At 44.3% G+C, this 12,212-nt stretch overlaps 1 protein-coding gene and 1 long non-coding RNA gene across 2 annotated transcripts; both read left to right on the top strand.

Annotated features, from left to right (window-relative positions):
• Window positions 1–7,365: 7,365 nt before the first annotated feature.
• Window positions 7,366–7,882, top strand: LOC311295825. The gene is made up of 3 exons (XR_014628395.1): window positions 7,366–7,425; window positions 7,499–7,681; window positions 7,773–7,882. It is a non-coding gene; the product is annotated as an uncharacterized lncRNA (long non-coding RNA).
• Window positions 7,883–7,916: 34 nt separating this feature from the next.
• Window positions 7,917–11,315, top strand: LOC311295599 (uncharacterized protein; the record flags this gene model as incomplete). The annotated part of the gene is made up of 6 exons (XM_084417065.1): window positions 7,917–8,377; window positions 8,489–8,810; window positions 9,006–9,810; window positions 10,238–10,447; window positions 10,547–10,845; window positions 11,178–11,315. 6 exons carry the CDS (start codon window positions 7,917–7,919, stop codon window positions 11,313–11,315), a joined length of 2,235 nt encoding a protein of 744 aa, XP_084273191.1.
• Between the last annotated feature and the right edge of the window lie 897 nt (window positions 11,316–12,212).

Genomic DNA, 12,212 nt, shown 5'->3' with positions numbered 1-12,212 from the left:
CCCTCTGGCAGTGCACCATTTGTTGAACACCGACCATTTAGACGTGTAGAGCCGCCTCGTGGAGGGAGCTCTAGATTGTATGATCGTGTTCATCACCCCTTCTGGTAGATCAGCATGTAATTGTTGAGGCTCCACGCATGCAGAGACCAGCGCTCTGGGTGGGGATGCCAAATCGAGCCGCGGGCTTGAGAGAGAAGGTCTCTCCGCACCGGAATCGGCCAAGGGGCTGAGTCTGCCAATTGTATGAGTTCCGGGAACCAAGCTTGGTTCTCCCAGAACGGGGCTATGAGGAGCACTGTGTGGCGCGCTTTCCTGACTCTCTCGATGACCTGAGGCAGCAGAGAGACCGGGGGAAAAGCATATAGCGGGCCGCTGGGCCATGTCTGGGCCAGCGCATCTTCGCTCTTTGAAAAGAATACTGGGCAGTGTGCGTTGTCTTTTGACGCAAAGAGGTCGACTTTCGCTCTGCCAAAGCGGCGCCACAGCGACTGGACTGTTTGGGGGTGTAGAGACCACTCCCCAGGGGGAACGTTGTCCCTGGACAGTCTGTCGGGGCCCTCGTTCAGATGGCCAGGCACATGCGATGCTCTCAGAGAGCGCAGAGAGTGCTGAGCCCATACGAGGAGGCGTTCCGTCAGGGCGCAGAGCTTCTTTGATCTGACACCGCCCTGGTGGTTCACATAGGCCACTACTGATGTGTTGTCCGTGCGGACTAGAACATGGTGACCATGGAGGAATGGGAGGAAGTGCATGAGCGCTTTCTCGACCGCGAGCATCTCTAGACAGTTTATGTGTAGGAGATTCTCCTGGTCTGACCAGCGGCCATAGACCGGTCTGCCTTCGAAGAGCGCTCCCCAACCTAGGTTGGACGCGTCTGTTGAGACAACTTTCCGGTGTGAAATCACTCCCATAGTCACTCCAGTGTGATACCATTCGGCTGCTAGCCAGGGCTGCAGGGCTGAGACACAGACCTGAGTCACTCTGATTAGCGAGCCGCCGGTCGCCCAGGCTCGACGGGATACGTGCGCTCTCAGCCAGCGTTGAAGCGGGCGCATGCGCAGTAAACCCAGCTGAAGCACTGCTGCAGCTGAGGCCATATGCCCCAGGATGCGCTGAAATGCTTTCAGGGGAACCCGATTGCCTTCTTTGAAGGATGCAGCGAGGCGCTGGATGCGGCGCGCGCGCTGCTCCGACAATCTGGCCGTCATCGCCACCGAGTCCAGTTCTATTCCGAGAAAGGAAATTGACTGACGGGGCGAGAGCGAGCTCTTGGTCCAATTGACCGCTAGACCCAGACCTTCCAGACGGCTGAGAAGCGCTGTTCTGTGAGACACAAGTTCTGTCTCTGACTGCGCTATAACGAGCCAGTCGTCCAGATAGTTCAGAATTCGCATTCCCTGACTCCTCAGGGGAGCGAGAGCCGTGTCCATGCATTTCGTAAATGTACGGGGTGCTAAAGACAGGCCGAACGGCAGGACTGTGTATTGATAAGCTCGACCGTCGAAGGCGAATCTCAAGAATGGCCTGTGACGGGGGGTTATCTGGATCTGGAAATACGCGTCTTTCAGATCGAGAGAGATAAACCAGTCTCCTGGGCGGATCTGCGCAAGGATCTGTCTGGTTGTAATCATCTTGAACGGCCGTCTCATGAGAGCCTTGTTCAGATGTCTCAGATCTAAAATAGGTCTTAATGCTCCGTCCTTCTTGGGAACGAGGAAGTAACGGCTGTAAAAGCCTGACTCGCTCAAGGAAGGATGAACCTGTTCCATGGCCTCTTTTCGCAGCAGCTTCGCTATTTCTGCTTGAAGCAGATGCGCTGTTTCCAAACTCACTTTCGTTTCCGTCTGCGCTAGAAAGCGCGGAGGGCGACGAGCGAATTGGAGCGAATAGCCGTGTCTTATGGTGTTGAGCACCCATTCTGACGCGCCCTGAATAGCCTCCCATGCTTTTGCATGCATGGCTAGGGGTCGAATGGTCTCTGGGTTCAGATCGCCGCATTGCGCGGGATGGGGAACCTGTATCAGAGAGGATGGGGCGGCGCACGCGCCGCCGATGCTCGGACACGAGGGCAGAAGAACAGAGCTGGCCGACTGTGCAGATTTTAGTAGCTCGATCTCGTAAAATGGAGCGTGAACTGCTGTCAAATATCCCAGGCGCGAGAGCGGCGTGGGGATTATGGTGTCTGAAAGTGGGTGCGCGTGCTCGTGAGCTGACGCAGGATTTGCACTTATGACACGGCCAGTGTTTGGGAGCTTTATGAGGTTTGCAACCTGTCTGGCAGAGCGGGTAGTGGGCAGGTGTGAGCACAAAGCTGTGGGCACATTTACTACACTTAACCCCCTGAGGTCGGCAGTCTCGCCGGCGATACCAGCTCGCTTTTTTTTTATCAGTGTAAAAGAAACTCATAAATACTCTGTTGACTTTGATTTTCCATAGGAGTTTCATACATCAATCGATTCTGTTAAATGTGTATTATTTTTGTGTATACTCACAATAAAAACAAAGTGTGGTGCTTTTCGCCAAATTAAGAAAAATAAACACGGAGCGAGTTCTGCCTTCTCTCTGTCCGTGTAGTCCATTCTGAAACGCGTCCGAAAATGAATCATAACTCAGCGAATACTTCTCACACAGACAAGTGGTATATGTCTTTATGAAGCTTGAAATCTCTTCTTTTAAATGAAGTAATTATATAAAAAACAAATGTTTTCAACTCATGTAATCCGTTTGAAAGCAAGGAGAGGTACCGTTTTTTCCTTCTGCCTCATTATCTCTATAATGAACCGAGGCCGCCCCGCCCCCGGCACTATTCACATGGTAAATAGTTTAGGTAATCTATGCTTCGCACCCGCCCCCCGATCAATGCCTTGAAAACACGAAGTTTCATCAGATCAGATTCACTGATAGTTCATCGCGTTTAGAGAGGATGGCTCGTTTCTCCGGTAAAGACGCCCTTCAGATGATTCTGGACAGCGAGGAATAACTCACCTTGGCTTTTCCTCAGAGGAAGATTGTAGCTCAGACGACGAACGGCAGCATTTTCAAGAGCGAATTGATCACGCCGACTAAACACCGAGTTTTCACGTGAGTAAATACGTGTACTCACGGTGCGCGGGGACCGTTCGTCTGTCTATTTCGACAAATCACGTCTCTGCATGTCCATCTTTTGCAGCCCATCAGATCTCAGCATTTCCATCTTTTACATTTTACGACAGCCAATCAGGTCTCTGCATGTCCATCTTTTGCATTTTATGAAAGCCCATCAGATCTCAGCATTTCCATCTTTTACATTTTACGACAGCCAATCAGATCTCAGCATTTCCATCTTTTACATTTTAAGACAGCCAATCACCGTGGCCCTTTCCATCATTGCCGGAGCATGCGCATAAGTCCACCTCTTATCGCTCACAGCGAATCAATAAATACTATTTTTATTTATAGAGTTATTTTTGGAAATATATATTTTTTTTTTTTAAATAAACTTTTAACTTAACGTTACATTGTTTAGGTAAGACGTTGACGGTGACACCGAGGTAAGATTTCTCTAATTAACCAGCTTTATAGTTTAAAAAAATAAAAATAAACTAGGTAAGACGACCTATGGGTAAGACGTTGACGGTGTCACCGAAGTAAGATTTCTCTATTTAATTAACTAGCTTTAATTCATAGTTATTGTTGTTGTTGTTTTTTAATAAACTTTTAACTACGTTAACTTACATTGTTTTAGGTAAGACGTTGACGGTGACACCGAGGTAAGATTTCTCTATTAATATTTAATTAATAGTTTTTTCTTAAATAAACTTGTACATTGTGTTAGGTAAGACGTCGACGTTGTTGCTTTGTTTAGTCTGCTAACTAACTTAACGTTAGCTAAGAATGAATGAATGAATGAATGAATGAATGAATGAATGAATGAATGGAGTAACGTTAGCATTAGCTGAAACGTATTTTCGACAGAGAGAAACGAATGGTTTACATTGGTACAACGTTGGTACAACACCTGATATTGTGTTCACTTTTAACACAGACAATGATTTTAATATGAATTAAAGGAGAACTCCGGTCAATTTTAACATTGAGCTCATTTTTTTGTACATTTGGAGTGCTGTCAATACAGAGAACAACGTCAAAAATCGGTGTTGCCTACACCGAGTTATTCTATTTTTAAAATTTGCACCCTATTGACTTCAATGGGGCAAGTAGTAATCCTGCTTTTTAGCCTCTTAACATCCTTTAAGTGTCATTACAAGTGCACAGAAAATGTGAGTGATTCCTTCCGAGTGAACACGGGTGGATCTGACTGCAGTAGATGTTAGAAATATTAATAAAAATGAAGTTAATTCAGCCAGCGCTCATACCTTTGTTTACATCCTGTTTTCGGTGGAAGGCCATAGTAATCGATTGTCGAGTTCAAAAAAATCCTCTGTGTGTTCAACATCTGATTCGGATGAACTATCCATCAGATCTGATATTCTCAGAACACCACACAGCACCGTCATCGGCTGGGCTGACAGTCTGAGTCTCCACTGTTGCTTAGTTACCTATGATCACGCGCGTGAACTCGACAATCGATTACTATGGCCTTCCACCGAAAACAGGATGTAAACAAAGGTATGAGCGCTGGCTGAATTAACTTCATTTTTATTAATATCTCTAACATCTACTGCAGTCAGATCCACCCGTGTTCACTCGGAAGGAATCACTCACATTTTCTGTGCACTTGTAATGACACTTAAAGGATGTTAAGAGGCTAAAAAGCAGGCTTACTACTTGCCCCATTGAAGTCAATAGGGTGCAAATTTTAAAAATAGAATAACTCGGTGTAGGCAACACCGATTTTTGTCGTTGTTCTCTGTATTGACAGCACTCCAAATGTACAAAAAAATGAGCTCAATGTTAAAATTGACCGGAGTTCTCCTTTAATGAGTTTTGTATTGTATTCAGGTGTTGCACCTGTTATAACAGGAGACTTTGTGTTTACCAACTGATAATTTTGTGTTTACCAACTGATAATAATCTTAAAATGATTGTATATTAAATTACTTCTATATCTGCTACTACTATGTATTAATATATTATACACTGAGGTACTATGTATTAATATATAATACACTGAGGTACTATGTATTAATATATAATACACTGAGGTACTATGTAAGGGATAATCCACAGCTAGCCATGCATTAAAGGATTTTAATGCACGACGTAGAGGCGAAGAACCGCCCGACGCGAAGCGGAGGGTGGTTGCCTCTACGAAGTGCATTAAAATTCTTTAATGCATGGCTAGCTGTGGATTATCCCGCTTATACCTTGGTTTTTTGCCAAGTTAAAAACAAGTTAAAGCTGTAACTGATGTTCACAGTGTAATTTTTTAACAGACGTGTAAAAATGACGGTTATTTTCTTAAGTTACGGCTCGTTAGTTCTAGCACTCCGTCCACTTTAAATAAAGTAGAGCCATCGGATTGCTTTTATTTGAATGAATCATCACATTTATTTAAATTCATTATTAAAAGAGAGAGACAGAGAACTGAAAGAGAAGGAACAGAGAGAGAGAGAGAGAGAGAGAGAGAGAGAGAGAGAGAGAGAGAGAGAGAGAGAGAGAGAGATGCGTGCGCGAGTTAACGTTACCTGTGTGCGTCTCTTTAAAGTCTAGCAGCTACAGTCCCCTCGTTGCTTAAGCATATAGCTAACTTAATGATTCTTTAATGGATTTATTAAAATTATTTATGAATGACAGGCAACACTGACAGTGACAAGGCAATCTTTATTTGAACTAATCATGTCATTTATTTATTGTTAATTCTTTGTGCCGCTTTTTGTCATTCAACAAGTCTTCTTTTTCGTCTTGTGCCTGGGCCCATTTCTCAAAATTGCCATATTTACCATACAAATTAAACGATATGCAAAAATCATCCATTTAGCCTACCTAAATAAACGTTTTCATATGTGTCTCTCACTCTGCTTGCAAGTGTAACTGTGTTACTATGGTTACCAATGTTTATAGTAGCGGATTCATTTCGAACTGTAACTGTAATCAAACTGACTGGAACTACCTGTGCATTAAAGGGTTTTACTGCACACCTTCCAGCCAATCAGAATCGAGTATTTAAACAGCCCATGGTATAAGTATTAATATATAATACACTGAGGTACTATGTATTAATATATTATATGTATTACAGAAATATATAATACACTGAGGTACTATGTATTAATATATTATACACTGAGGTACTATGTATTAATAAATTATACACTGAGGTACCATCTAATGCTATCTACATACAGGAGTTTTATAGTAGTTAGTTAAAACTAAACTACCCATGTTGATATGGTTAAACCATTTACTGAATAGTTACAAATTTAAAGTGAATAGTTAAAATTTTATTTACTCTAGTAATAGAAGATGGCATCCAAACACAAAAAGCACAGGGCTATGAGCGAAGAGGAGTGGATGTCACGCCTGCAAAGGTTTGCTGCTGTAGGGGTCTGGCCTTCTGAGGCAGGAAACAGGCCGGCACCCCGCCAGAAAAAGTGGCATGACCTGTATCTGAAGGTAAATTTAGATAAAGTGTTATGTGTACAATAATAAAACATAAAGCTATGTCACATTCTTCACATTCTTATGATTCACTGCCAAACAATATTACAGATTGGAAAATGTCCAGTGCAGTTTAGGGGACAAATGCCTTTGTTTGGAGGGACACAGACATGTAGTTGTGGATTTCATATAGCAAAGGTATCCACAATCTTTTCCTAAAAGTATGAAATGTTGGTGTTGTTGTCTCTATTATTAAATTAAATTTTCTTTTCTCTTAACCTGTAGCTGACACCAGGTCCCTCATCTGCATCATCTGTCGCTACAGCGGGTCAGACGGCAACACCTGCTCTCACGGCAACACCTGGGCAGATGGCAACACCTGCTCTCACGGCAACACCTGGTCTAACGGCAACATCTGGGCAGATGGCAACACCTGCTCTCACGGCAACACCTGCTCTCACGGCAACATCTGGGCAGATGGCAACACCTGCTCTCACGGCAACACCTGCTCTCACGGCAACACCTGCTCTCACGGCAACACCTGCTCTCACGGCAACACCTGGGCAGATGGCAACACCTGCTCTCACGGCAACATCTGGGCAGATGGCAACACCTGCTCTCACGGCAACATTTGGGCAGATGGCAACACCTGCTCTCACAACCCGCAAGCCAACTTTGACTATGGCATCAGTAAGTAATGAGTATTTACTGATACTGATATTTACATTTTTAGCATATTCAAATATATGCATTTTAATTTACAAGGCTCCACTTAAGATGACTTTTTAAAAAACATTTTTTCAGTTTATAAAGCCACGGTTCGGTGGGTCCCACGGTGCCGCTTTAAAGCCAAACTTAGATTTGGGCAGGAAGCATGCAACCAAGGTATTGTAAAGAGAATGACAGTTTGAATTTGATTTTACAATCATACAATAAAATCGTGGTTATATTCTCTCAGCCCATCAGTTGCACTTCCGACTCTTCTGCCATGTCCATCACTGTCACAAGTGCCATGACAAGGAGGACACCATCGCCTGCCTGCAGTTCCAGGATGTTCATTCAGACTGTCTCTCCTCTGTCTATTCCTCCCTCTCCTGTGTCCACAACCACATCTTCGATAACATCGGTAGCTGCTAGAGCTGTGAGAAACTCTTAATTTAAGTGGTTTTCTTCACAATGACACTTCACTTCAAATAATCATCCTTCATTATTTGCCCTTTTTATTTTTAAAGGAAGTGTCAGCTGCCGCCTCCTTCACTGGTACCTCCTCTGCTCCTCTTGCCACTGCACCCTCTGGATCTGCCACTGCCACCCCTTTTTTTGTCAACTCTGCTGCTCCATCTGTGGTTGGTCGCTCAGCTCACCCCACTGCTGAGATGGAGACTGCTCCTGGTTCAGAGCCTGGCTGGCTGCCTGCAAAGCTGATAGGGACCATACCACCTCAGGATCAGAAGTGGATTTCATCTGCTCTGTGGAGGAACCACCGGCTGCGCACTGACCTTAAGCTGTGGTATGATCCACCAGAGCCAGCGCTTATTTATCATCAGGCCCCCACTCCAGAGCATTTTTTTACACACCGGCTTCTCTTGTGGATGCCATACCACCTTTGGAAGGTCAGGCTGTGCTGTCCTGTGTGTGGAAAACAGCTCACAGGTTATGGAGCCCACAAGAGAGCCCGCCAGGTTTTGGATGTCGATAGGTACTACCTGATGATCACGGAGACCCTCTGGTGCAGTGCCACTGGTTGTAAGACGAGTTACATTTCCAGTAGCAAGACCATCTTGGACCAGCTGGATTTGGCACACAGAATGGAGTTCCGACTGATCCTGACACGAAGGTGAGTATACTGAAATTATTTAGCCTGTGTCACAAATGTTTGTCATTCAAACACATTAGAAATTAGCTTGTTTTAATGTTTGCCATTTTTTCACTTTGTTTCTTAATACAGATACGCTTGTGACATGCGTGTGATCCGTTTTCTGAGGGAGAGGACCTTGGGTAATAGCCCCAGCCGCTTGGTCAGGCAGGTGAGGGAAAATCACAGCGAGGAGTGGCTGAAGCGTGTTTGTCGCTACCTTGGCACATGCTCAGACTTTGTTGCCCAGCCAAGCCTGCTCCCTGTCCACGACCCTCCGAAGCCAGTGGCTATTCCTTCTCACAGGTGGATGCTGGCTGTTTATGGCCGAGACATCTTAAGCAGACTGGATCACATCAAAGCCAGCATAACTTCAACCTTTGGCAATATATTAAAAATGGATTCCACAAAAAAGGTCAATATTTTTTACTCTTACTACTGTAGAATCACACCTTACAAACAAAAGTCTAAAATACAACATTAGCATTAAAGACCTGTGAAAATTTTAATTATTGCTTTGTGTAAAAAACAGTATTATTTCAGTGTTTTACATATAAAATAAAAAGTTTATTTGGGCTTTAGGCACTCATTGTCTTTTGTGTTATCACAGATCACCAAGAAGCTATCAGGCTTTGCCAAGGGGACCGCCTTGTGGCTTACATCTGTGAGCAATGAGGTGGGCCAAATCCTCATCAGTGTCCTGACTGCTCAGGAGGGTCCTGCTCTTGACACCATGGCTGCTGATCTCATCCGCAGGTACAGCAATGCTGGTGTGGCTCCTCCTCGGCTTCTCTATGTGGATTGTGAATGTTGTCGGGAGGGCACTGGACAGACAAAACTCAAACAAAGATTTGGTGGGTGGCCAGACCTGGTTGTAAAGCTTGACATATACCACTACATGCGGCGACTGGCATCTGGGTGTACAAAGGATGCACATCCTCTGTACCCCATCTTCATGTCCAGACTGTCAAGCTGCATTTTTGAGTGGGACAGTGGAGATGTTGCCTTGCTGTGTCAAGCTAAGAGGGAACAGCTGAAAGGAGAAGGTGTTCCTGGGATCACTGAAAAATTAGTGGACCAGCAGATAACCAAGGAGGAACTGGGGTTGCACTGCAGGAGGCGGACAAGAGGGAAGCCGCAGACTATCAAAATGATTGAACTGCTTCTCAATGAGCTCATGGGGGTAAAGGGCAGAGACCTTCTTGGTGTCCCTCTCTTGGACCACGAGAGGATGCAGCACATCTGGCAAACCCAGAAGAAGCACGTGAAGTGCATTCAAGATGAACCAGGTGTCCTTCTGTACACTGTAACTGGCACCACTACAAAGGGGGGCATTGTCTTGCCAAACTACAGATGTGCGAGAGGGTCCACATCACTTGAATCCTTCCACTTACATCTGAACAGGTTCATTCCAGGTCAGTAGGAATCATTTTTTATTCATCAGCAAGATGAGTACATATTTGTGGGTGGTGGTGGCGCAATGGATAAGACACATGCCTTTGGTGTGAGAGACCCGGGTTCGAATCCACTGTGAGACACCAATGTGTCCCTGAGCAAGACACTTAATCCCTAGTTGCTCCAGAGGCGTGCGACCTCTGACATATATAGCAATTGTAAGTCGCTTCGGATATAAGCGTCAGCTAAATGAATAAATGTAAATGTAAATGTATTTGGAGTTAAACATTTTATTATTAGTAGTAGTAGTAGTAGCAGTAGTATTGTTATTGTTATCATTATAATTATTGTTATTATCCTGGGAACACTGACACAGTTAATGTCTGTCAATGAACCAAATACAACAAGTTAACCTAACAATATTGCTCATATTTGTACTGTCTTAAGGAACCAGTGCCAACAGCCTGAATTTCCAGCTGTACCTCCTGGAAGGCCTTAACAGATGGAATCAGGACCGTGAAGCTGCATCCCTGGCAGTCAAGCCTCCATCACTGCTCAGCTACTCAGGCGACCTTGTTCAATGTGTTAACAACTACAGTGTCAAGGTGCTTGGAAGGAAACTTGTCCCCTCTTTTCAGCCACCTGCGGTTTACACTGGTTAGTTTAAGCTTTCCATCATGAGGCTATTTTCTATAAAATAGAATTACCTTTTTATGAATTTTATGAAAAGTAAATTTTCCTTCTTGTCTGTCCCAGGGGAGCTAATAGGTATAGATTACCTATACCGCCAGACAGGGAGGGCCTTGCAGGATGTCCAACCTGACTCAGAGGAGACTGAGCAGATGCTGGAAGATGTAGGCACAGAGGAAGAGTTGGAAGATGAGGGCTTTGAAGATGCTGGTTTGGACCCAACCGTTGGGCTACTGGACCCATCCTCTGGTCCATCACCTGCCACCACCAGCTCAGCCGTCATTCCAACTCCCACCTCTCTCCAGGCTACTTCTGGACCTACTGGACCTTCAGGGCCTGCATCTGTTGCACTTGAGCAACGACTGGTAATTATGCCTGTCACATTTTGTTTTTATCATACCGTGTACTGATAATTTAGACTTTTATTGTATTGTGATATTTATTATTATTGATGTGTAATAATAATAATAATAATAATAATCATTATTGTATAATAATAATTAGAAAATGTATTTGTATATCACTTTTACAAAACATTTTCAAATCACAAAAAAATACACAATGCAATCATGAAATAGACAGAGATGTAAGACAATGAATAGAAATCTGAAGAATACATAAATGAATAAAAGCATAATGCTCTAATTAAAATCCATTTTATAATAATGTGTTTTTAAAAGAGTATTACATTTTGCAGATTGTGAATGCTTGTACCGGCTCTGCTGCTGCTAGTCCCTCCTCTTCACTGCCATCACCCATCACCCCTGCAGCCCCACAACAACTGGCAAGTGTTTTGAGACATGTTGTATCAGTGGCGTTATTGTCTTGTTTGTAATTGTATTATTTTGATACTTATTTGATTATTATTATTTATTTTTATTATTACATTTAACAGGTTTCAAATGAGGACACCACTGCACCCTTTGGCCCAACAGCTGTCCCCACCAGCCTAGCCTCTGCTCCTCCGTACTTTCCCATCGTCCCAGCCTCTCTTCCCACTACTACAACTACAAGTCCCTCTGGGACACCTGCCATGACTCCAGCAGCACCACAGCAAGAGCTGGTAGGTTTTTTGTGACATGTAAACAGTGTGTAAGATGTGTTATTTTTCTGCCTGTGATGTTGTTATTTTATTTGTATATATTCATATATTTACCAGGCTGTTGATGAGCGCAGTATCCCAGGGATGGACAGAGTGGACAGCCTGGCAGAGTACTTGGTGGGACTGAGGAATGAAACTGGACAAACACTTAACTCCCAGCAGGCCAGTACCATCATAGCTCTGTGGCAGAACCTTCTACCGTATGACCAGCAGCGTGTGACGTACTCTGCACGCTACCAGCCGCGCCTGGCAACCGGACGCTTCAGGTGCTCAAACCTGAATTTACGCCAGGTGTGGAGAGCATGACACGTTGCGTCCTAGGATCGACAGGTTCCCCTGCCCAGTGGCCAGACTGTTGTCGTCTGGTAGAGTGCATTTTTGTAAAACTCTGTGACATCCATAAAAGTCCAAAAAAACAGGGTAAATATGCACTGACTAGATGGACTCTAATTCTCAGAGACTATAGCAAGATCAGACAGCTGGTCCTGGGTAATGGTGCAGTCATGCAGAGCTCTACTCTGCAGTTGTTTGATGTTAATCAAACAACTCTCATTCAGTGGCACAACAAGCGACTGAAGAGGCAGGAATGTAATATTCTGCTGCAAGGGGTCAACTTGCCTGCCTACATTC

The sequence above is a fragment of the Rutilus rutilus genome (genome assembly GCF_951802725.1).
Source record: "Rutilus rutilus genome assembly, chromosome: 8".
Lineage (NCBI taxonomy): Eukaryota > Metazoa > Chordata > Actinopteri > Cypriniformes > Leuciscidae > Rutilus > Rutilus rutilus.
This window is presented reverse-complemented; position numbering and strand designations above follow the sequence as displayed.